The 25,447-nt window shown below is 40.4% G+C and overlaps 1 protein-coding gene across 4 annotated transcripts in view; it reads left to right on the forward strand.

Moving 5' to 3' along the window:
* Nucleotides 1-25,447, forward strand: part of LOC126237536 (thiamine transporter 1-like) — a 713,275-nt gene that overhangs the window by 540,657 nt on the left and 147,171 nt on the right. For all 4 annotated transcript variants that reach the window (XM_049947721.1, XM_049947722.1, XM_049947720.1 and 1 more), the window contains one exon: nucleotides 23,382-23,490. In XM_049947721.1, the coding sequence (XP_049803678.1) occupies nucleotides 23,382-23,490 (109 nt within the window). The remainder of the gene's footprint in view (nucleotides 1-23,381; nucleotides 23,491-25,447) is intronic.

Consider the following 25,447-nt stretch of genomic DNA (forward strand, 5'->3'; position numbering starts at 1 on the left):
CACTAAGAGTTCATGTAATTTTTTTCTTTAGATGACCAATTTCCATGCTCAGAATATCACAGCCCTTTAATTGATTGTATATTTTCATGTTAATGTATTGAGGAACCATAGAATATAGCTTTAATTGGTGTGGAAGAAGCATAAAATTTTGTTTTTGCCTAGTTGTGTAAGTATGTTTGATGTGAAATTCTTTGAAAAGTTCAGGTTTACTGTAGAGGAAAATTAGAATTTTAAAAATGTATAATGATGGGACAGATAATATTTAGTTTTTCAGACAATGGGAGACATGAGCTTCTTGGACATGTGGCACACATCTTCCTAATGATTCTTTTTTGAATTTTTAATATACATACCAGATAACCTGAATTACCCCCAAAAATTATGCCATATCTGATGACAGATTCGAAGTAACTATGATACACAATTTTTTGGCTGTCATGTCTATTACTTCATGTAACATTCCCATTGCAAAAGAAAGGCTACGTAGTTTGTTAACTAAATATTCTGAATATGCCTGCCAGCTTAAGTTTTTGTCCAAGTGTAGTGGTAAGAATTTCACTGTGCTTGCTGGTTCTATCTTCTCATTTTTATGTAGGACATAGATCTCACTCAGTTTGGATTGTTTTGTTTTGAACTGTGTGTGTCATGTTTTAGTAATGTTTAGTTTCAGACCATTTAATTCAAACCAGACTTTCAGAGAATCCAAAGTGTTTACAACATAGTCAGTGATTTCTGCAGAGCAATTTTTTTCAATCAGCACTAAAGTGTCATCTGCAAATAGGACAGACTTTACAATGATGTTCAAGGGTAAATCATTTATATAAAACAGGAAGAGGATTGGTCCCAAAAACAAGCCCTGGGGAACACATAGTGAGATAGTTTTCCATTTATATGAGTAATTTGCAGGGTTAGATGTTATTATAACTCTTTGCTTCCTGTTTGTCAAATATGAGGTCAGCCATTGGAGGGCACTCATGTTGATCCCACTTCTCTCTCATTTATAGAGCAGCATGGAGTGATTCACTGAATTGAATGCTTTGCTTAGATTACAGAAGATTCCTGCAACTTTGCTGCTGTTATCCAATGAGGAGCTAATTCTTTCAACAAATGTGTTTATTGCATCTGATCTACTTTTTCCTTTTTGGAACCAAAAATGATTTTTGTCAATGATAAATTTTGAGACAAAATTTAATATCTTTTCAAATAACTTAGGGAAAACTGACAGGTTAGAGACATGTCTGTAATTTCCCATTTCTTCTTTTGGGACTTTTTTGTGTACTGGTCTTACTTTGGCATACTTATTAACTCTGGGAAGCAACTGTGCTCAAAACGATTGGTTAATTATTTCTGTCAGAGGATGAGACATTATTTTAAACACCATTTTAATTACTTTATTTGGTATACCATCCCATATTGCAGATATTTTTTTTTTCAGGGATACATCTTTCGGTGTAACATTTGTAAATGCAGGCAGCTATTCTGAATTATAAGTAGACACATTTACATTAGAATTAGCTACATTTATAAGAAAATTATTGAAGCAATCAGATATTTGAACAGGGTTTACAGTGGTAAAATCCTGGTATTTGATTTTTGAAATTTCCTGGCTGTTTGTTGATGTACCTAATTCAGAACTGATAATGGACCAGACAGCTTTTGACTTGTTCTTATGACCTCTGATGAACTTACTGTTAGACATTCTTTTGGCAGCCTTTACAACCTTTTGGAACACAGCTTTATATCATTTCACTTATTCAACACAGTCTGGATTTATATTGAATTTCAGTTCATTATGCAAGTTTCTTTTTCTTATACTAGATATTTACATTAATCCATCTCAGTGTATTTATAGTTTTTTTATGCCCAATGCTAGGTGGAAATACCTCATTGAATATTTCTAAAAATGTTTCTAGAAATCTTCTAAAGTTTTAGATAGGCCTACATGAAATGTTATAATCTACGGACCGGTTTATTTCATTTAGATTAATGTAAAACATATCCGTATTGTTTTTGTTGAAGTTTCTTTTTATACGCGTTTCGCTATCACTTTGTTTATTTATTTGAGAAGGTAGCTGGATAAACAAAGTGGTATGGTCAGAGATTCCCAAGTCAAAACTAAACTTACATTCACAGACAAACACATACTTTGTTCGTATATTATCTATACAAGTGGCTGAACAGGCATGTGTTCTAGCGGATTCTAAAAAAATTAATTTAAAACCAGAGTTTTGGATTATGTTTGTAAATTTTGCAATGTTACTGTCTTGAGTTAGCACATTTAAGTTGAAATCACCTGCAGTAACAACATTTTTCTTATTTTCTTTCTTGATCTTTTCTAAAAGACTGTGTAATTTAGATAGGAAAATTTTTGTTGTTGGATACCCTGGAATTCTATAAATAGAGATGACTAATGTATTTAGGTCTGTCAGTTCTATGCAGCAGCTCTCAAAAGTGCATTCCTCATTTAAATATTCATAGTTTCTTTTTAGATCATACCTCAAACAAGCATTGATGAGTATGCATGAGTCTCCATGACTTCTATTTTTTCTAAAAAAGCTGCTAGCTGCATGAAAATTCTCTATTTTATTTAAAATATTTATAGAATCATCTGACAGCCAATGTTCATTTAAGCAAAGAACTTTAATATATTTGGCTTCTGCAAGTATAATTTGAAATTCTTCAATTTTTGTACCTCCTTCCGTTAATCCACTTACTTTCAGATGCATCAAATAACTGTTTTTGGTTTTATTTATTTTACTTATTGCTTCTTTCACTAGACAACAATTATTATTAAGCTTTTGATGGTTATTTTAGATTCACGAATTGCCAACAACTTTTGCCTACCAAGATTTGCATTTTTTTTAAATTGAGTGTGTGATAATCTATGTTTCCCAGGATTTTCTGAATTTTATTTCTAAAAAAACAGTGAATCATTTCTGTCATTAGTCCACTTATGTGGCACATACTTCTCCAGAGTGATTTACAGTTGGTTTCAACATTGTGCTTAATTTCTCTACATCCATCATACTCGAACTGATTTGCATTCATTATCTAAGTAGGATGCTAACATCTGCTTATCTGCTCTTTCCAGCATAAAAATTCTCCTTTTCTTCTTACTGAACTTATTAACAATGACAACTATTGTGACTTTTATGAAATTATGATCGCTAATCCCTGTCTCTATACTGACACTGTTGATAATGTCAGGCCATGTTTATTGCTATGAGGTCTAAAATATTTCCATTGCTTGTGGGTTATTGTACTAGTAATTTGAGAGATTTTTTATGAAATCATTGAGAACATCACAAGACTGACCTGCAGTTATCCTATTGATGACCCAATCTTTGCCTGGTAGGTTAAAGTAATCTCTAACTAATATGACACACTCAGGATACCGAGTGTAGATTTTCTTTTTCATGATCCTACAACTATCACAGCAGAATTGAATGGCCGGTGAATACATCCAGTGCTTAATATGAGTTCATCTAGGCCAAATGCCTGTGTCCAGATAACATTCCAATCAGGTACAATTTCTATCTCAGTGGACACAGTATTTTTCTCAAATGCAGTGAATGCTCCCCTTTCTATGATGTCTTAACTTGTCTTTTCAGTATACATTCTGTGCCTCATTAAATACTTTTGACATTTCTAATTACTTCAGATTTGATACAGCTCATAGTTCAGAATATAATTTGAGTGTGATAGCTTTCTTGGATGGTGGTTAACTATAGGACTTTGTTATCAATGAAACTTCCTGGCAGATTATAACTGTGTGCCAGATCGAGACTTGAACTCGGGACCTTTGCCTTTCGCGGGTAAGTGCTCTATTATCTGAGCTACCCAAGCACGACTCACACCCCACCCTCACAGCTTTACTACTGCCAGTACCTTATTTCCTACCTTCCTAACTTTGCAGAAGCGCTTCTGTGAACCTTGCAGAACTAGCACTCCTGAAAGAAAGGATATTGTGGAGACATGGCTAAGCCACTGCCTGGGGCATGTTTCCAGAATGAGATTTTCACTCTGCAATGGAGTGTGTGCTGATATGAAACTTCCTGGCAGATGGTAGAGCACTTGCCCGCGAAAGGCAAAGGTCTCGAATTTGAGTCTAAGTCCAGCACACAGCTTTAATCAGTCAGGAAGCGCACACTTCGCTGCAGAGTGAAAGTCTCAGTTTGTTATAAGTGTTTTGGCAATTTACTGTTAGATTTTAACAGTCTAACAGACATTTGAAGTGCCTCTACCTTGTATGCAAAAGTGCCTTATTTTCTGCATATTGACTAGTAAGTGTTCATCAGAGGAACACAAACTGACACCTAGCCTAAAAGCATCTGTGTGCACACTACATGTGCTGTACTCAGATAGCTGCTTATTTTGTGCAGTGCATTCCTGACCGATCTAGGGAAATTCTACAATTCTCCACTCCATAGTACAGGTACAGAAATCTGCAGTTAAGACCATCACAGAATAGACAGTCTCTGCTTGAGGCCCTCCATCTACTCCAAACCAAAAAGCACCTGGTCAACTCAGGGAATGGTACTACAAATTGTAGGCTCTGTGTGCACCCTGTGAAGAATGAGGGCAGCAGTTTTCACCATTTTGGTAATGAGATGAGCTGCAACTTGAAGGTAACTGCACTCTGCACCCTTGATAGCTGCAAGCAGGGTGTCCATCACATCTGGAATGAGGCCTCCTGGTAGATGCTCTTAGCACACACTTGATTTCTTTCCAACTCTGGACGCTATTTCCCTAAGGACTTCCATAATGTGCCTAATACTGTAGCTCCTGGTAAGTAACAAACATCTCTCCACATGCCTGCCGGGACTCTGCTGATGAAGCAGCCACATGTCCATCACTAGGTGAATGGATGTGGCCAGATGGCCAGTATGCACATCCACCTTCCATCTTAAGTGATGCACTTACAGTTCCTCCACATTGGGTGCCATGGAAGGTGCCTCAACAACTCACTCCAAGGACAAAACAAGCAACACTTGCTGTGCCCTCTGCGACATACCAGTTCCTCCACCTTGACTACACCTCAAGACGGCAGCCTGCACGTGGCTTACTTTGGACAGCTGCACCTTAAGCTGTTTGCGAATTGTGGCTAGCTCCTCCTTTGTCCACATACAGCAGGCACAGTCCTTATCCACCATAATTTGTTTTTATGGTCATGTTCACATAGAACACCACACAGGAGTTTCAGCTAAAGTGGTAGACCACATGGCTGCTTGCACACGTGACCCTGCCTTTAGTGTGATAGGGAATGCCTGTGGCAGGACTGGAATAGGTGCTAATGCAAGGATGTATGGAACTGGTTCTGCATGTAGATCTTTTACCATGATACACTATGCGATCAAAAGTATCTGGACACCTGGCTGAAAATGACTTAAAAGTTCGTGGCACCCTCCATCGGTAATGCTGGAATTCAATATGGTGTTGGCCCACCCTTAGCCTTGATGACAGCTTCCAAACTAACAGGCATATGTTCAGTCAGCTGCTGGAAGGTTTCTTTAGGAATGGCAGAGATGAGGCAAGAGCCTGAAGGAATCCCCAGTCTGTGAAAGTTTCATTACATGATTCAGCTTGGTGGGGCTAGGGGACATAGGAGGACTGTTAAACCTGTCATTTCTGCAGTAGCAGATAGCTAGACAAGAAGAGGGTGCCAATGTTGTCACAAAGTGGGTCGCAAGGTGTTCAGCAAGAACTGACACCTTTGTATAAAGACAACCCTGTAGGAAAATACCTGAGAAACAGTTGTTGATTGTTGGTGGCCCAGAAGACTGTGGACCGTGGCCCACACATGGGATGAAGAGGGATATATTCCCAGGGAGTAGATGCAGCACTTCCAGCATTCCTTCTTACTGCATTTACATAGACAGCGAGCCTTAACACAATGTCAGTTAAAAGTGATAAGCTCGGTCTGCAAAGGCCATTGCTTGGGTGTTGCATGGCTCTTCAGTGATCCTCAGTGGCTATTGCAATTCTTAGGTCCACTGTGACACTGGCTTGTGGTGGAGGGGACCTATGGAGAGGGGAACAGTAGTTCCTGCGAGATGGGTAATCGTGTCAGAGGCATCTTGCACAACCTTGTCAATGAAATCTGACAGAGAGGGAGCAAACGTAACATCAGAAAGTGGCCACTGTCACAAAGATCACCATGTAATGACCAATACAGTGAATCTACAAGACTGGAGGAAGAGATTGTTAGAATCGTAGCTGAAAAGGTGATATGGGTGGCAATGAAATGGGTACCAGTAGCATCACCGGTGAGACACAGCTCATGGTCAATATGAAGTGGATGGCCTCTACCTGACGAAATGTTACTCCCCCACAAGGGATGGTATGTATTGAAATCCCCAAGTAGGAGAAAAGGGAAGGCCGAAAGGTGTTGGATTAAGGTGGTCAACTCAATGTAAGTAAGTAGCTTACCAGGAGGTATGTAAATATTGGCAAATTTACACTTGCACTGCTATTGCTTCCAATGTTGTACAGAGAGGAAATCACCCACTGACCACATCTGTGCAAAACAGTGTGTATATCCCTCCAGATGCCCTCTCAGGGCCAGCATGGTTTGAACATATGCACAAAAACAATGGAGTATTCTGGAAATGTCATCAGTGAAGTGCATTTCTTGTAGAGGAAGGGGAGAAAAGTAAGGTGTCGTAGTTTCAGCAGGTGATAGTAATATCAGTTACCCTCTTGGTTGTCTGGGTCAGGTGCGGAGGAGGACCGTTCACACCTCAGGATCACTGCCTGGCACTGAAAGGGGTGCAACCCCATGAATGAACATTGGTTCAAAATCCACTGGCATAGGGGGATCTGGCATCTCTGGGGTCACCAGGGTATCCTTGTCCTGATTCTTCTTCTTCTTCTTCTTCTTCTTCTTCTTCCCCATCACAGCCTTTGTTGGCCAAGATTCTTGTGAGGGCCCATCCATCAGATTTGCTATCTGTGCTAAGTCTGCTGACTCAGTGGCTACCAACTTGTGGGCCACCTGCTAGCTACCTTCTGATCACTGCTGACTGCCTGCTCTTGGGTCCCATGGTTCAAGCCTGGCCCATCTAGCTGCCCAGCCATTGTTGCCTTCACAGGCAGGTTCTATTGCCATCTGCAATCACCTGTGCAGGCACGCATCACCATTGTGAGCTGCAATTGACCATGCCGGGGTTCACAGTTTGATTCTGCACGGTCCAGTGCTTCCCACGCTTACACTATGTGATCAAAAGCTTCCTGACACCTAGCTGAAAACGACTTACAAGTACGTGGTGCCCTCCATCGGTAATGCAGGAATTCAGTATGGTGTTGGGCCACCCTTAGCCTTGATGACAGCTTGCACTCTCACAGGTCAGGTGCTGGAAGGTTTCTTGGGGAATGACAGTCCGTTATTCATGGAATGCTGCACTGAGGAGAGGCATCGATGTCGGTCAGTAAGGCTTGGCACAAAGTTGGCATTCCAAAACATCCCAAAGATGTTCTATAGGATTCAGAGGATTCAGGTCAGGAATCTATGCAAGCCAGTCCATTACAGGGATGTTGTTGTCATGTAACCACTCTGCCACAGGCCGTGCATTATGAACAGGTGCTCGATTGTGTTGAAAGATGCTATCGCCATCCCTGAATTACTCTTCAATAGTGGGAAGCAAGAAGGTACTTAAAACATCAATGTAGGCCTGTGATGTGATAGTGCCACACAACACAACAAGGGATGCAAGTCCTCTCCATGAAAAATATGTGGTGCTATCCAAAATTTTCGGGTCTGGTGCTGCCATCTGTTGAAAACCTTAACTTTGAACTAATGGTCGCCACCACCCTCCAAGTAGTTCCCATTCGCACATACACACCGGTCCCAGCAGTTCTACCACTGATCAAACATTTTCTGGAAGTACTGTTCTTTGAGGGCATTTATCATCGCCAGCAATGCTTCCTGAAACATCTCTAGAGTGTCGAACCGATGACCTTTCAACTTGAGTTTCAGTTTTGGGCATAGCGCAAAGCCGTAAGATGCCGAATCTGGCGAGTATGGTGGGTGGGGTACAACTGCCATGTTTTTTGCCAAAAAGGTCCTGGTGAGCAAGGATGTGTGACAGGGTGTGTTGTCGTGATGCAGCAGCCAGTTCCCTTGATGCCAAAGTTCAGGATGTCATCGCCGCACATTTTCACGAGGGCATCGCAAAACATCACAGTAGTACACGGAATTCACTGTTTGGTTGGGCGAGATGAATTCTTTGTGCACAATTCCCTTGGTATCAAAGAAAACGATGATCTCGCTCTTCACTTTGCTCTTCACCTGTCTTGCTCTTTTGGGTCTTGGAGAGCCCGGGCTATTCCACTGGGACGGCTCATTGTCTGTCCCCCAAACACTTGTTGAATCATTGCGAGGGTCTCTGTAGCATTTTTCCCAAGATTCACACAGAATTTGATACAGACGTGCTGTTCTGTTCACAGATCTATGGTAAAATCGCCACACACCAAAAACAGAGTATTATGGAAATCACTGTGGTCACGCAACACGTCCACCCATCTCAATACCACACCGCACACTGACTCATCACATATGCAGCTCTCGCCACCTAGTGGTACAAAGATCTGCTACTTCTACCTTCCAGATGGCAGCACTGAAAATTTTGGATTCCACCTCGTACAGCCACACCATAACACCACAAATAGTGGCACCATCCATTGGTAATGCAGGAATTCAGTACGGTGTTGGCCCATGTTTAGCCTTGGTGACAACTTCCACTCTTGCAGGCATATGTTCAGTCAGATGCTGGAAGGTTTCTTGGGGATTGGCAGCCCATTCTTCATGAAATGCTGTACTGAGGAGAGGTATCGATTTCAGTTGGTAAGGCCTGGCACGAAGTTGGCATCCCGAAACATCCCATAAGTGTTCTATAGGATTCAGGTCAGGGCTCTGTGCAGGCCAGTCCATTACAGGGATGTTATTGTTGTGTACTCACTCCGCCACATGCCATCCATTATGAACAGTTGCTCAATTGTGTTGAAAGGTGCAGTCACCTTCGCCAAATTACCCTTCAATAGTGGGAAGCAAGAAGGTGGCTGAAACATCAATTTAGGCCTGTGCTGCAATAGTGCCATACAAAACAACAAGAGGTGTAATCGCTCTCCATGAAAAACACGACCACACCATAAGACCACTGTGTCCGAATTTTACTGTTGTCACTATATGTGCTGGCTGATGACATTCGCCGGGCATTCGCCATATCCACACCCTGTCATCGGATCACCACGTTGTGTACCACACTTCATCACTCCACACAGTGTTTTTCCACTGTTCAATAATCCACTGTTTAAGTCCCTTCCACCAAGCGAGGCATCGTTTGGCATATACTGGCGTGATGTGTGGCTTATGAGCAGCCGCTCGATCATGAAATCCAAGTTTTCCTACCTACTGCCTAACTGTCACAGTACTTGCAGTGGATTCTTATGCAGTTTGGAATTCCTGTGTGATGGTGTGGAGAGACATCTGCCTGCTGCACATTATGACCCTCTTCAACTGTCGGCGGTCTCTGTCATTCAACAGACGAGGTCGTCCTGTATGCTTTTGTGCTGTATGTGTCCCTTCACATTTCCACTTCACTATCAAATCGAAAACAGTGGACCTAGTTATGTTTAGGATTGTAGAAAGTCATGTATAAATGTATGACACAAGTGACACCCAATCACCAGACCATGTTCGTAGTCCACAAGTTTTGTGGAGCGCCTCATTCTCCTCTCTCACATGTCTAATGACTACTGAGGTCACTGATATGGAGTACCTGGCAGTAGGTGGCAGCACAATGGACCTGATATGAAAAATGTCAGTTTTTGGTAGTGTCCGGATACTTTTGATCACATAGTGTAGCTATTATTTCAGGCCAGTTTGCACTACTGCTACGCTGGCTGCTGATCCCCATCCTGGCTCAGAGCTGACCACATCACCTCACATGACCACTACCCAGTCCCCAGAGAGATGCCACATGCCAACCATGTTGACAGGCCATTGCTGAGCTAAGTGCATGTCACCGGAAAAGTCCATTGCACATCTTGGGGGCATTGGCTGCTGTGTAGTACCATCACCACTGTGGAGCAGATCCTCCAGCATGTGCAACATTACAGTAATGATTGATGTTGCAAATTCGTAATGATGAGCATCTGAATTTCTGGTACCATTGTGGTTCTGACTCTGTTTTGTGTAGACACTATCGCTTTTAGGTGGGAAACTGCCCATGCATGTGAAATAAATAATTAAGAAATATTGCCCTTTTTATGGTGCATCCTTGGATGGGCACCTGGTATTTACCCACCATGACACTGCAACCACACACCACCTTCCTCTACAAGTGGCATTAGAAGTATATTTAACATCTATAAGTGGCGACTGAAGTGATTTATGACAACTTTACAAGTAGTGTCAGGAGTCTGCATCTGCAATGTACAGCTTCTTCTACACTCAGCAAACCAATGTGAAGTTCATGGTAGAGTGTTTGTTGCTGCCATGAAAGCTGCATCAGGGACCACATCTCCAGCTGCACGATGCACCATCAAAACACTGTAGACTGAGAGCAGATTTTTTTACTCCCCTTGCAGTATCGTGGTGTGACACTGGATCTTCTACTAGGTGAATTGTGATAAATAAATTCAGAGAATGTTCTGAGGATGAGTAAAAATGTACATTAGTTTGCATCTGGTTCTTATATGCAATACATCATACTGTAACCAAGAGGGAGGGCTCACAGTTTTGAATTGAGTATCACAATTAAATACTCAGGTAGAAAGGTTCAGTTTGAGCCAGAAGTGTTAGGATGGTGTTACATGTAAGTGTCCTTCTCATCATTTGATTTTGTTTCTCCTTTTGTCTCTATTTTGTTTTCTCTTGAATTTGTTTATTTGTTGGATAGAGGTTCCACAATGTCCGAGTTGTGATCTGCCGAGGGGGGGCGGTGGTGCTATCCTCAAGGAAACACTGTGTGCTTTGGCAGTCAAGATAGCTCAAGTGAGAGCAAATAATGATGCAGTTATGTTTACTTAAGCAATTGAAAGCTATGAGAGGTATCAGGGCTGTGTCTAGTTTACCTGCTCCTGCATTAGATTTAACCGTGGATGGCCTAGCTAAGCATATGGACAATTTTATGTAGGAGACACAAAGAAGACAGAAAGAAATGTGGACTAGACAAAGGGAGGAGATTGTTGATCAATGAGTAAAATATGTTAGGCTTAAGGATACGGTGGAGAGATGGTGTAAGAGTAGCACTTGCTTGAAAATGGATAGTTAGGAGAAAGAAGTTAATATTGACAGTTTAGTGATGCAGAAGGTGGTGGTATTGTGGAAATTAAGAGAACTAGAGTGAAATTACCAGCTACAATATCTTGAGAAAATTGAGAATGTGATTAAATTGTAGTGCCAAATGAAGTGAATGCCTATGTGCTGTACCAATATGACTGAGTGAGTGAATAGCAACATGGTTGGTAGTGATTTAAGTGCAGTGGTGTCTACACCATTGGTGATTAATTGGTGTTGTGTACTGGCTACAGAATCTGGGTCAGGTGTAATCCTGAATAGGCATGTGTTGGGCAATACAAGTGGTAATGATTTTTGTGTCTTATAGAGTGTAGCTGCAGATGGTAATTTTGCTGTAGGTACTGCAAAGGATGCACAGGAAGCTATTGATTTATTAATTATGTTGGAAATGTTGTGGATAATTAGGTGATGCAGATGCATTTAGTCATAACTAGTGCACTAGGTTTGTAGCGACCAGTTGTGGCAGTGTTCCTTCAGAAGTGGGATAGGGTGACGGAAGGAAGTGCTTTTAATACTACCGATCTGACCGACAAGCCTAAATCTACATCTACATCTACATCCATACTCCGCAAGCCACCTGACATTGTGTGGCGGAGGGTACTTCGAGTACCTCTATTGGGTCTCCCTTCTATTCCAGTGTCATACTGTTCGTGGAAAGAAAGATTGTCGGTATGCCTCTGTGTGGGCTCTAATCTCTCTGATTTTATCCTCATGGTGTCTTCACGAGATATACGTAGGAGGGAGCAATATACTGCTTGACTCCTCAGTGAAGGTATGTTCACGAAACTTCAACAAAAGCCCATACCAAGCTACTGAGCGTCTCTCCTGCAGTCTTCCACTGGAGTTTATCTATCATCTCCGTAACACTTTCGTGATTACTAAATGATCCTGTAATGAAGCGCACTGCTCTCCGTTGGATCTTCTCTCTCTCTTCTATCAACCCTATCTGGTACAGATCCCACATTGGTGAACAATATTCAAACAGTGGGTGAAAAAGTGTACTGTAACCTACTTTCTTTGTTTTTGGACTGCATTTCCTTAGGGTTCTTCCAATGAATCTCAGTCTGGCATCTGCTTTACCGACGATCAACCTTATATGATCATTCCATTTTAAATCACACCTAATGCGTACTCCTAGATAATTTATGGAATTAACTGCTTCTAGTTGCTGACCTGCTATATTGTAGCTAAATGATAAAGGATCTTTCTTTCTATATATTCGTAGCACATTACATTTGTCTACATTGAGATTCAATTGCCATTCCCTGCACCCTGCATCAATTCATTGCAAATCCTCCTGCATTTCAGTACAATTTTCCATTGTTACAACCTCTCAATATACCACAGCATCATGCGCGAAGAGCCTCAGTGAACTTATGATGTTATCCACAAGGTCATTTATGTACATTGTGAATAGCAACGGTCTTAGGACACTCCCCTGCAGCACACGTGAAATAACTCTTACTTCGGAAGACTTCTCTTCTTTGAGAATGACATGCTGCATTCTGTTATCTAGGAACTCTTCAATCCAATCACACAATTGGTCTGATTGTTCATTAAACGACTGTGGGGAACTGTATCGAACACCTTGCGGAAGTCAAGAAACGCGGCATCTACCTGGGAACCTGTGTCTATTGCCCTCTGAGTCTCGTGTACGAATAGAGCGAGCTGGGTTTCACACAATCGTCTCTTACGAAACCCATGCTGATTCCTACAGAGTAGATTTGTAGTCTCCAGAAAAGTCATTATACTCGAACATAATATGTGTTCCAAAATTCTACAACTGATCGACGTTAGAGACACAGGTCTGTAGTTCTGTACATCTGTTTGATGTCCCTTCTTGAAAACAGGGATGACCTGTGCCCTTTTCCAATCCTTTGAACACTACGCTCTTCTAGAGTCCTACGGTACACCACTGCAAGAAGGGAGGCAAGTTCCTTCGTATACTGTGTGTGAAATTGAACTGATATCCCATCAGGTCCTGCGGCCTTTCCTCTTTTGAGCAATTTTAATTGTTTCTCTATCTCTGTGTTGTCTATTTTGATATCTACCATTTTGTCATCTGTGCGACAATGTAGAGAAGGAACTACAGTGCAGTCTTCCTCTGTGAAACAGCTTTGGAAAAAGACATTTAGTATTTCGGCCTTTAGTCTGTCATCCTCTGTTTCAGTACCATTTTGGTCACAGAGTGTCTGGACATTTTATTTTGATCCACGTACCGCTTTGACATAAGACCAAAATTTCTTAAGATTTTCGGCCAAGTCAGTACGTAGAACTTTACTTTCAAATTCATTGAACGCCTCTCGCATAGCCCTCCTCACGCTACATTTCGCTTCGCGTGGTTTTTGTTTATCTGCATCCTTTCAGAAATGTATACCTGAAGGTTGGGAACTTCATAAAGTTGATCATACATGCAATGTAATACAAGTGTCATCCACAAAGTAAGTTCCATTTCTATTTCTATCCATGGCAGCACTACGATCGCAGTTCCGAGCATCCGTGGTAATTACTGTGACACAAGGAGAAGACATGTACACCATTTTGAGATCGCTACTGCTGACGTGTGCTGTGTAGTGCTTCTTTATAATGTCAGCCATAATTGAAAATGCCATCATGTGTGAAATCAGATCTGTGATTCATTTTCTAAATGGAAAAAAAGTTAAACCAAAGGAAATTTATCAGCAAATCTGTGAGGTTTACAGACAAAAGCTATGAGTGATTCAATGGTCAGAAGATAGGTCAGACTGTTCAGTGATGGACGTGATCAAGTGCACAATGAAGAACGAAGTGGACACCCATCTGTGGTTACTGATGAACTGGTTCACACAATTGAAGAGAAGATTAAGCACAACCATAAGTTTACACTTAGTGCCCTTGCTATGGAAGTTCCTCAAATCTCACAATCACTAATTCATGAAATTGTTACTGAAAAACTGAAATTTTGAAAACTTTGCTCACGTTGGGTACCCAAAATTCTTACTGAACAACACAAAAAACAATTGGATGAGCAGTGCACTTCAGTTTTTAACACGCTACAATGAAGAAGACGATGGTTTTCTTTCTTGGATAGTCACGGGGGATGAAACTTGGGTTTCGTATGACACCCCTGAAAAAAAAAAAAATGGCAATCAATGGAATGGAGGCACGCTTTATGCCCAATGGAGGTTAAGCCTAAGCAAATATTGACACCTCAAAAAGTCATGTGCACCATTTTTTTGGAGAGAAAAGACATTTTGCTGATTGATTTCTTACCACGAGGCCAAATAATCAAAGCACATGGTTACTGCTAGACCACTAAGGAATTGCGCCACCCAATACAGAACAACCGCCAAGGATTACTGTCAAAAGGTGGTGGTGTTTTTTTCCACAATAATGCCCGACCTCACACGGCGAATGTGACCAAACAACTCTTACGGGAATTTCACTGTGACACCTTTGATAATCCTCCGTACTGCCCAGCCCTCACTCCTAGCGATTTTAATCTCTTCTTACACCTAAAATCTGTCCTTGGTGGTCAACACTTCAGTGATGATATGACCTGAAAGAACATGTTACCACATGATTGAATACACAGGTGGAAACCTTCTATGAAGAAGGCATACAAAAACTTGTGCTATGCTATGACAAGTGCCTACAAAATTTTTGAAGCTATGTAGAAAAGTAGTTTTAACAGTTATAGATTTTTGTACAATAAATATTTTTTTCTGTCTCTTTACACGTTTGTTTTATGTAACCAAATGGAACTTATTTTGTGGACATACCTCGCATGAACTGGAGGTTGTAGGAAGCATCATATGAAAATTGCTCATCAGCAGAACACAGTAGAAATTGGTGGAGTGTTGCTCCAATTGAGAGAAGCTGTTGCCAGTGACTGCTATACTGCTGCAAGGTTCATCCCCCTTCCCCAAAGTTGAGACTGAATAAATTGCATGCACATAATTAAGACTGAATTTGTATGATATGATACTGTAGGCAACAAACAAATGTAGCACTACAAAATGGAGTTAACTTGTAATTAACATTTAAGTAAGGGGAATAAATGAGACTACTGTAGTGGATATTGCTAGTACAATATACGGGTTATGTGTCAGAATAGTTTTAGAGATAAATTTCTTGATATATATCATTGCAAACTTTTATTCCAAAGCGAAAGTACCAAAGGACATACCAAAACAGTGGAGTAAGAAAACACCAGGTAAACTAAAAGGAATAAGAAGTGTTGCTGTTGTTGTTGTGGTCTTCAGTCGTGAGACTGGTTTGATGCAGCTCTCCATGCTACTCTATCCTGTGCAAGCTTCTTCATCTCCCAGTACCTACTGCGACCTACATCCTTCTGAATCTGTTTAGTGTATTCATCTCTTGGTCTCCCTCTACGATTTTCACCCTACATGCTGCCCTCCAATGCTAAATTTGTGATTCCTTGATGCCTCAGAACATGTCCTACCAACCGGTCCCTTCTTCTTGTCAAGTTGTGCCACAAACTCAATTCTCCCCAATTCTATTCAATACCTCCTCATTAGTTATGTGATCTACCCATCTAATCTTCAGCATTCTTCTGCAGCACCACATTTTGAAAGCTTCTAGTCTCTTCTTGTCTAAACTATTTATCGTCCATGTTTCACTTCCATACATGGGTACACTCCATACAAATACTTTCAGAAACGACTTCCTGACACTTAAATCTATACTCGATGTTAACAAATTTCTCTTCTTCAGAAACGCTTTCCTTGCCATTGCCAGTCTACATTTTATATCCTCTCTACTTCGACCATCATCAGTTATTTTGCTCCCCAAACAGCAAAACTCCTTTACTACTTTAAGTGTTTCATTTCCTAATCTAATTCCCTCAGCATCACCCAACTTAATTCGACTACATTCCACTATCCTCATTTTGCTTTTGTTGATGTTCATCTTATATCCTCCTTTCAAGACACTGTCCATTCTGTTCAACTGCTCTTCCATGTCCTTTGCTGTCTCTGACAGAATTACAATGTCATCGGCAAACCTCAAAGTTTTTATTTCTTCTCCATGGTTTTTAATACCTACTCTGAATTTTTCTTTTGTTTTCTTCACTGCTTGCTCAATATACAGATTGAATAACATCAGGGATAGGCTACAACCTTGTTTCACTCCCTTCCCAACCACTGCTTCCCTTTCATGCCCCTCAGCTCTTATAACTGTCATCTGGTTTCTGTACAAATTGTAAATAGCCTTTTGCTCCCTGTATTTTACACCTGCCAACTTCAGAATTTGAAAGAGAGTGTTCCAGTCAACATTGTCAAAAGCTTTCTCTAAGTCTACAAATGCTAGATACGTAGGTTTGCCTTTCCTTAATCTAGCTTCTAAGATAAGTCGTAGGGTCAGTATTGCCTCACGTGTTCCAATATTTTTACGGAATCCAAACTGATCTTCCCCGAGATCAGCTCCTACCAGTTTTTCCATTAATCTGTAAAGAATTCGCATTAGTATTTTGCATCCGTTATTTATTAAACTGATTGTTCGGTAATTTTCACATCTGTCAGCACCTGCTTTCTTTGGGATTGGAATTATGGTATTCTTCTTGAAGTCTGAGGGTATTTCGCCTGTCTCATACATCTTGCTCACCAGATGGTAGAGTTTTGTTAGGACTGGCTCTCCCAAGGCTGTCAGTAGTTCTAATGGAATGTTGTCTACTCCCGGGGCCTTGTTTTGACTCAGGTCTTGCATTGCTCTGTCAAACCCGTCACGCAGTATCGTATTTCCCATTTCATCTTCATCTACATCCTCTTCCATTTCCATAATATTGTCCTCAAGTACACTGCCCTTATATAGACCCTCTATATACTCCTTCCACCTTTCTGCTTTCCCTTCTTTGCCTAGAACTGGGTTTCCATCTGAGCTCTTGATGTTCATACAAGTGGTTCTCTTATCTCCAAAGGTCTCTTTAATTTTCCTGTAGGCAGTATCTATCTTACCCCAAGTGAGATAAGCCTCTACATCCTAACATTCGTCCTCTAGCCATCCCTGCTATGCCATTTCACACTTCCTGTTGATCTCATTTTTGAGACGTTTGTATTCCTTTTGGCCTGCTTCATTAACTGCATTTTTATATTTTCTCCTTTCATCAATTAAATTCAATATTTCTTCTGTTACCCAAGGATTTCTACTAGCCCTCGTCTTTTTACCTACTTGATCCTCTGCTGCCTTCACTACTTCATCTCTCAAAGCTACCCATTCTTCTTCTACTGTATTTCTTCCCCCATTCCTGTCAAGTGTTCCCTTATGCTCTCCCTGAAACTCTGTACAACGTCTGGTTCTTTCAGTTTATCCAGGTCCCATCTCCTTAAACTCCCACATTTTTGCATTTTATTCAGCTTTAATCTACAGTTCATAACCAATAGATTGTGGTGAGAGTTCACATCTGCCCCTGGAAATGTCTTACAATTTAAAATCTGGTTCCTAAATCTCTGTCTTACCATTATAAAATCTATCTGAAACCTGTCGGTATCTCCAGGGTTCTCCCATGTATACAACCTTCTTTTATGATTCTTGAACCAAGTGTTAGCTATGATTAAGTTGTGCTTTGTGCAAAATTCTATCAGGTGGCTTCCTCTTTCATTTCTTAGCCCCAATCCATATTCACCTACTACGTTTCCTTCTCTCCCTTTTCCTACTACCGAATTCCAGTCACCCATGACTATTAAATTTTCATCTCCCTTCACTATGTGAATAATTTCTTTTATTTCATCACACGTTTCTTCAATTTCTTCATCATCTGCAGAGCTATTTGGCATATAAACTTGTACTACTGTAGTAGGTGTGGGCTTCGTGTCTATCTTGGCCACAATAATGCGTTCACTATGCTGTTTGTAGTAGCTTACCTGCACTCCTACTTTTTTATTTATTATTAAACTGACTCCTGCATTACCCCTATTTGATTTTGTATTTATAACCCTGTATTCACCTGACCAAAAGTCTTGTTCCTCCTGCCACTGAACTTCACTAAGTCCCACTATATCTAACTTTAACCTATCCATTTCCCTTTTTAAATTTTCTAACCTACCTGCTCGATTAAGGGATCTGACATTCCACTCTCTGATCCGTAGAATTCCAGTTTTCTTTCTCCTGGTAACGATGTCCTCCTGAGTAGTCCCCACCCGGAGATCTGAATGGGGGACTATTTCACCTCTGGAATATTTGACCCAAGAGGATGCCATCATCAGATAACCATCCAGTGATGCTGCATGCCCTCGGGAAAAATTACGGCTGTAGTTTCCCCTTACTTTCAGCCGTTAGCAGTACCAGCACAGCAAGGCCGTTTTGGTTAGTGTTACAAGGCCAGATCAGTCAATCCCCCAGACTGTTGCCCCAGCAACTACTGAAAAGGCTGCTGCCCCTCTTCAGGAACCACGCTTTTGTCTGGCCTCTCAACAGATACCCCTCCGTTGTGGTTGCACCTACGGTACGGCTATCTGTATCACTGAGGCACGCAAGCCTCCCCACCAACGGTAAGGTCCATGGTTCTTGGGTGGGGGGGGGTAAGAAGTATAAAAATCAAATTAGTAAGATTTATGCTTTTAAAAGATTATTTGTTAAGGGAATTTGTTAAAAAGAAAGAGCTGTGCATATTATTTAATTAGTTTGTTCTGTATTTATTGGATTATGGTTTAATGAAGTAATGGGTATGTGTGAAAATTTAGGGAAGTTCAGTTGATCAATAGCAACCACAAAAGGATGCATTACTGTGGAAAAGATGCTCCAGCATGTTCAACATTACTGTAATGATTGATGCTGAAAGTCTTAATGATGAGCATCTGAATTTATAGCACCATCCTGGTTCTGACTCTGGTGTGTGTAGACTGTATCCATTTTAGATGGAAAACTGCCCACCCATGTGAAGTCCCAGTGCATCAGTTGCCAGTGAATTGGGTCAACCTTAGGAAATAATGAATGGTACATAAGTAGTCACTAAATGTTGTGCTTCATTCTAGATTTTATAAGAGAAATCAACACGTGTTGCATATGTATCGCAAATTATGAGATGTTTTGCCAAGACTTTTTCCAGAGATATAGATGGTCCCTGATCCGGTGGCCCAGAAATTCCGAAGAGGCGAGGCATGTTGCGCCACAGCTCTGCCTGTCACAGCAGAAAAGTCCTATAACTAACTAAACAGGAGACACCACACTAAAGTGACACAAGAAGCCACATTATGGGGACAGTTAGGTGATTTTGTGTAAAGCTGATTATGCTGACACTATGGAAACTGCTTGTGGGGGCTAAATCACTATACAGTTGCCAACATGAAGGAAAGTCGGGGCAACAGTAGTGTGGTCAGCCACTGGTCACACCTTGCTCCTCAATGCTGTTGTAGCTTAGAGACAAAAGCACCGCCATCTCAGAAATGATAGCAGGCCAGGACGGTGTATATATTGCCAATTTTAGACAGGGATTGTGCAGTCGCCACCAGTACCCAGTTACAAAGGGAAATCTACACCAATGCCCAAGTCGAAATGGATCAGTGAACTTCTGTTGCCCGACTCTGTCTTCACTAACAGTGAACTCGCTGTCTGCTCCGAGTCTGAATGCTGCTACCAAATGACGGACCACCTTTTGAGTAATAAATGACTGCGTGTCGGGGTCCACGGTGAGGTTCTCCACACTCTAGCGTGTCCCTCGCGCAGCCACTTATTCCTGCTCGCCTGTATGGTTACCTTTGCCAACAGCAATTCAACAGACCTCTCCCGTACTCGATTTGACACCAGCCCGTATTGCTGACCATGTAGCCTCACTTACACGCTGCCTCTCATCTAGGGGAACACACTGTGTTAGCCATCAGGAAGGGCCACCACACTGCGCACAAACATCATTGGCTGCTGTCTAGTACATCTACGACTATTGCGTTTGGGTACAAAATGAGTATCTGACATTGCTGTTTTTATGACAGGCCATCAGACAGCCATCTGGTATCCACCCATCACATCACTGTGATCAGGCCTTCATGACCTATAGCATCTCAGTTACATAACTGACTACAGAGGTCCACATTAGGAGCTGTTAGTTACTTTTGCCAAGAAGGCAAGTGGGGTAGGTCTGAGAAGATTGTGGAGTGAACTAGGTCAGTCAGACCCCAGATTGTGGGTGACCAGATCCTCCCCCTCCATAACCACTGTAAAAATGAGGGGAACTGAAGTCTTAAAAGTTAACAATGGTTTCTAATGTGTATCAGCTGTACTGAGGGCGAGTAGTGTTTAGTTATTCTCTCATCTTGTAATGATCCAGATTTCTCAAGTAAATAATCTGGAAAAAACTGCTTTTGTTACATTGAGCTGAAATGTAGTGTGAACTTCCATTCTACACTGGAGCAAACTGAGTAATCCAAACAATATTAAAGTTCACTATTATGTAAGATGGTTATACTTGATAGAAATTTTGTGTTGAAGTATCTCAATAGTTTGCTTATTTTCATACAATTTTATATGTCTGCAGACTAGTGAAAATAACATGAAATTTAGAAATTCTTCTCTCATGTGTCATCAGTTTGATTCTGTGTGCATGTAAAATGAAATTTTGTGAATATTTTATTTATTTTTGGGGATGAGAAGAAGAAAAAAAGATGAAATCTAACATGTAGATATTTAGTTTGTGAACAGGATTTATGAAGGAGCTGATGTATTTTATTTTAAATAAATAAACAATTTAAAATAAAATATTATAACCTGACTTGCAACAATCTGACTTGCAACAACCTGACTTGTTCAAGCTGAGTTTTCTTGGATTTGATAAAGACATAAAAACATCACATCAAACTTTGACATATCTCAGTCAGGCATCTCAGGAAGCCTACATGCATCTAACAACATCAGAGAAGGAAAGTTGCTACTCACCATATGGCAGAGATGCTGAGTCGCCATAGGCACAATAAAAAGATTCACACAATCGTAGCTTTCGGCCATTAAGGCCTTTGTCAGCAGTAGACACACATACACACACGCACACACACGCTCATGCAAAAGCAACTTGCACACATGTCTGCAGTCTCAGAGAGCTGAAACTACACTGCGAGCAGCAGCACCAGTGCATGATGGGAGTGGCGACTGGGTGGGGCTAAGGAGGAGGCTGGGGCAGGGAGGGGGAGGGATAGTATGGTGGGAGTGGCGGGCAGTGAAGTGTTGCAGTTTAGACGGAGGGCAGGAGAGAAGGTATGGAGAGGGGGAAGGGTTAAGTAGCTGAAAGGCGAGAAATAAAAAGAAATTAAAAGACTGGGTGTGGCGGTGAAATGACAGCTGTGTAGTGCTGGAATGGGAACAGGGAGGGGACTGGATGGGTGAGGACAGTGACTAACGAAGGTTGAGGCATCTAACATTATTACGATAAAGTCTTATTTATTATCTACTGTAATGTAGCAATGATTTTTTTGAATTCTCCTAAAAAAGTGGAATATGGTGAGCTGGAGTGTGTGAACTTTTGACAGAGTAAGTATCCCTTAATCAATTTTCAGGAAAATTAAATTAAGTACCACATGACAAATGAATGAGAGCCTGTGATTTTGGTACCATGTGGGGTAATGAAGTAGTTAGCCCACTGGACTCACATTCAGAAGGACATTGCTTCAAACCTCTGTCTGGCCATCCTCATTTAGGTTTTCCATGCTTTCCCCAAATCACTTAAGGGAAATGTTAGGCTGATTCCTACGAAACAGCATGGTCACTTTCCTTCCCCATCCTTTCCTAACTGAGCTTGTGCTCCACCTTTAATGATCTCATTGTCAATAAGACGTTAAACACTTATCTCCTCCTCCTCTGTAATTTTGGTATGGAGGTATGAATTCTAAGATATTGATGCAGGGATGCAGAATCTGAGCCATTGTGTGCTATCTCATATATTACTACCTTAAGAATTTGAACCATTAAAATTTTAAAAGATGACAGTTAGATCAAAAATTTTTGTTTCACTGGAACAGTTATTTCTGATGAGAAATGATTAATAAATACATCTGCTTTTCTCTTCCACTTACTTAATGCTCTGGCCACTTTTGTCACTGCAATCAAACAATACTCCATTCACAGTGCTAGCTTTACAAACTCGAAATATTATCCAAAAGGCTCCAAAGACATGGTTATCTTAGTATTACAAGATGCATCAAAGCAGTAGCCTTTGTATTTATAAGTAATCAATGACTGTGTGCCTTCTTCTATAGCTAAGGTGTATTTTATTGTTTTGATGTCCACTGTTGTAATGTAGTTATTCTCAAAAGCTAATAAATGTATAGTCTGGTTATTAAGCATACCATTACCAGTAAAGGGATTAACTAGCAAAACATATATATGAAGGAACTAAAGGGCAGTCATTTAGCACTAAAACAAAAGTTGACTGAATAAAACATGAGGTGCAAGACCAGTGTGGCATCAGTATAAACATCGACCTACAAACGAGGACTCTCTCTCCACTTACGAGTTCTTTGGATGAAAAGTTTGAGATGATTATGTGACTTGTTGTATATACACGTGTAGATGCTTTTACTTAAATGTACATCTATATTGAAATATAAAGTGGAAGTGTTTGATTTCAGGATAGTAACCCATCACATTCCTACACTAGCAAGTCGGAGGGCTTCATCATCCTGCAACAGCCTGAAGTGGAACATATGATCCACCCATTTCCTCCAAATGGCTTTGTGTTTGGTACCTAGGAGAGATTTCACATGTCACTAGTTCAGATATTCATGAAGCCTTTGAGTCGTTGAATCAAACATTTCTCTTTCAAAGGGATTGGTTCCTGATGCTCCTGCGATCATAAAACTTTCATTATAGTAGCCTTATCTTGTTGCGTCCATATAAAAAATTTTCGAAATGGGGAACAAGTATGGACACCTATTCAGTATAACTTTCCTCCATACATTCATTAACATTATAATTTGATCTCTAAATACTCATACAAAGGCATTCTACATAGGAAGGGAAATTAAACCTGACATCTTCATTATCATCATCATCATCATCATCATCATCATCATCATCATCATTTCTGAACATTTGTTACATTAGCTTGAAAATATTCTATGCCACTACTCCATTAGGATGACTAGTATACATCTTGTTACAGGTATTGACATACATTCAACTTTTGTGGGACTCTATTCTGAATGAGAACAAAAAGGAAGAACAACAGCTCCTTTATAATGCTGCAGTTGAAGCAATTTACACAATTATTGGTAAGTAGAAGTGCAAAATATGGCACATTTTCATAAGTTTACAATTTTATTCTATGTGTTGGTTGTTCAGGTACCATGAATATCATCAGTGTCACTGTTTCACTTAGAGTAATGTTACCGTTTGTACTTCCATTCCTTAAACAATTAAATAAATTGGATAATAACCAGTGAAAAGCTTGCATGAAAAGTAAATAGGAAGATAGACTATATCACTCAATTTATGTGCATCTGCAGATATGCAAACATTACTACTTGTCACACAACTCCACAACGACCACTGCCACTTATCACATAGCTAAGAGAACTTGTCAATTTGTAGAACAATGGGGATTGTGTTTAAATTTCTTTTGAAGTAGTTGTAATTATCTACTTCTTGCCTTATATTAGATGGGAAGTTGTTGTTGAATACATTTGTAGCAGATTACATACCTCCCCTCTGAACCCTATGTAGGGCAAGGTCTGTTATTTTTGTGTCTTGCATTGTGATCTGCTTCACAGATTATTATTATTTATCTTTAATTTGAATTTATAATTGGAGACAGCTCACAGAAATTTTATTTAGTTATATTAGCAACTGGTAACCAGACGACAATATTGCTTGTTCCTAATTACTTTAGTTATAGTGTGCATTACTTCAGTCAGTTTATGGATGAAACCTTGTGAGATTACAAAATACATTGTACTGGGAAATGGTCTCAGCCACATCCCTCTGAGAATTTTTAGCTGATGATGGCCATATTATGTTGTGCTGCTGACAGAGGAGAGGGATCTCCTGGGAGTTGGGAACTGACTCTGTGCACCAGATGTTGGACCTGTCATTTTCCAAAGCTCAGTAAGCTTGTGAACACAAGTGCAACAGAGAAATGTTTAAGATTCAGTTTTGGCACTGTTTTGCAAAGGTTTCTATCCCTCTTCATTGTATGTTGGCTCTGAAACTTGTAACCTCACAAGGTTTTTGTTCATGGAGCAAATGAAATACTTCCCATTATACCTAAAATAGTTACAAATAACCACTACAATCACCAGGATACCAGTTCCTAGTATAACTGTATCCAGTATCAGTGAGCTGTCTCTGATAACGAAAATCAAATTGGAGAAAAATAATAATAATCTGTGAAAGAGATACTGAAGTGAATTACCAGAGGTTGAAAATACTGCTGCAGTTGTAAGATTCTTGTATTTAAAACAAGACTGGTATCGGGCTCTTATACACTCATCTTCAGGTGTTATAAGTTTGTGCAGTGACCCTGAGCACCACAATGGACGAGTATAGGATGCAGTGTATTAACAGCAAACACAAAGCTCTGGTATAATGCTCAGTTGTAGATGTTCCTCCAACAGCATTATTTGAAGTGAATTAATTGGCTGCAAAAACAAAATTAGGTAGCTATTTTTTAAGATACAGATTTGTAAACGTTTCATTGTGGTGACTTAATAGAGGAACAGTTTATCGCCAAACAACTTGACCATAGATGTTTAAGTTCAAATGAAGTTTACCTACAGCACTAAATGATAACCATTTTCATTAATATTCAGATTTTAGGAAAATGTGTAATGTGTGTCAGGAAATACCTCAACAGGCACACTCTTTCCCATAGCTGTGAAGAATTATTATACAGTCACAGGCACAATAAAGAGAAACAAAAATTCATACAAATCTTGTGATTTGGAAACAGTTGTGTCACAATCATGCAAGAGCAGTGTAGTTGTGCAAGACAAAATCAGAAATGTATGTCATTGGAAACTAATGATAGATAAAAAAAGTTGTGGCATTGATAGGTCATATGGACCATAGACAACATTAATCTTTGGGACTCAGGTCACTCATCCGAGCCGCTATGTTAATTCAGTCTGTTCTGATACCTTGTACTGTGTGCACGTGTATGATAATTGTCAAAATATATGTATGTGCAGATATTAGTGGGGGCAGTTTATTCCATATACTGCTATTTGTATC

The sequence above is a fragment of the Schistocerca nitens genome, chromosome 2, assembly GCF_023898315.1.
Source record: "Schistocerca nitens isolate TAMUIC-IGC-003100 chromosome 2, iqSchNite1.1, whole genome shotgun sequence".
In the NCBI taxonomy this organism is placed as follows: Eukaryota; Metazoa; Arthropoda; class Insecta; order Orthoptera; family Acrididae; genus Schistocerca; species Schistocerca nitens.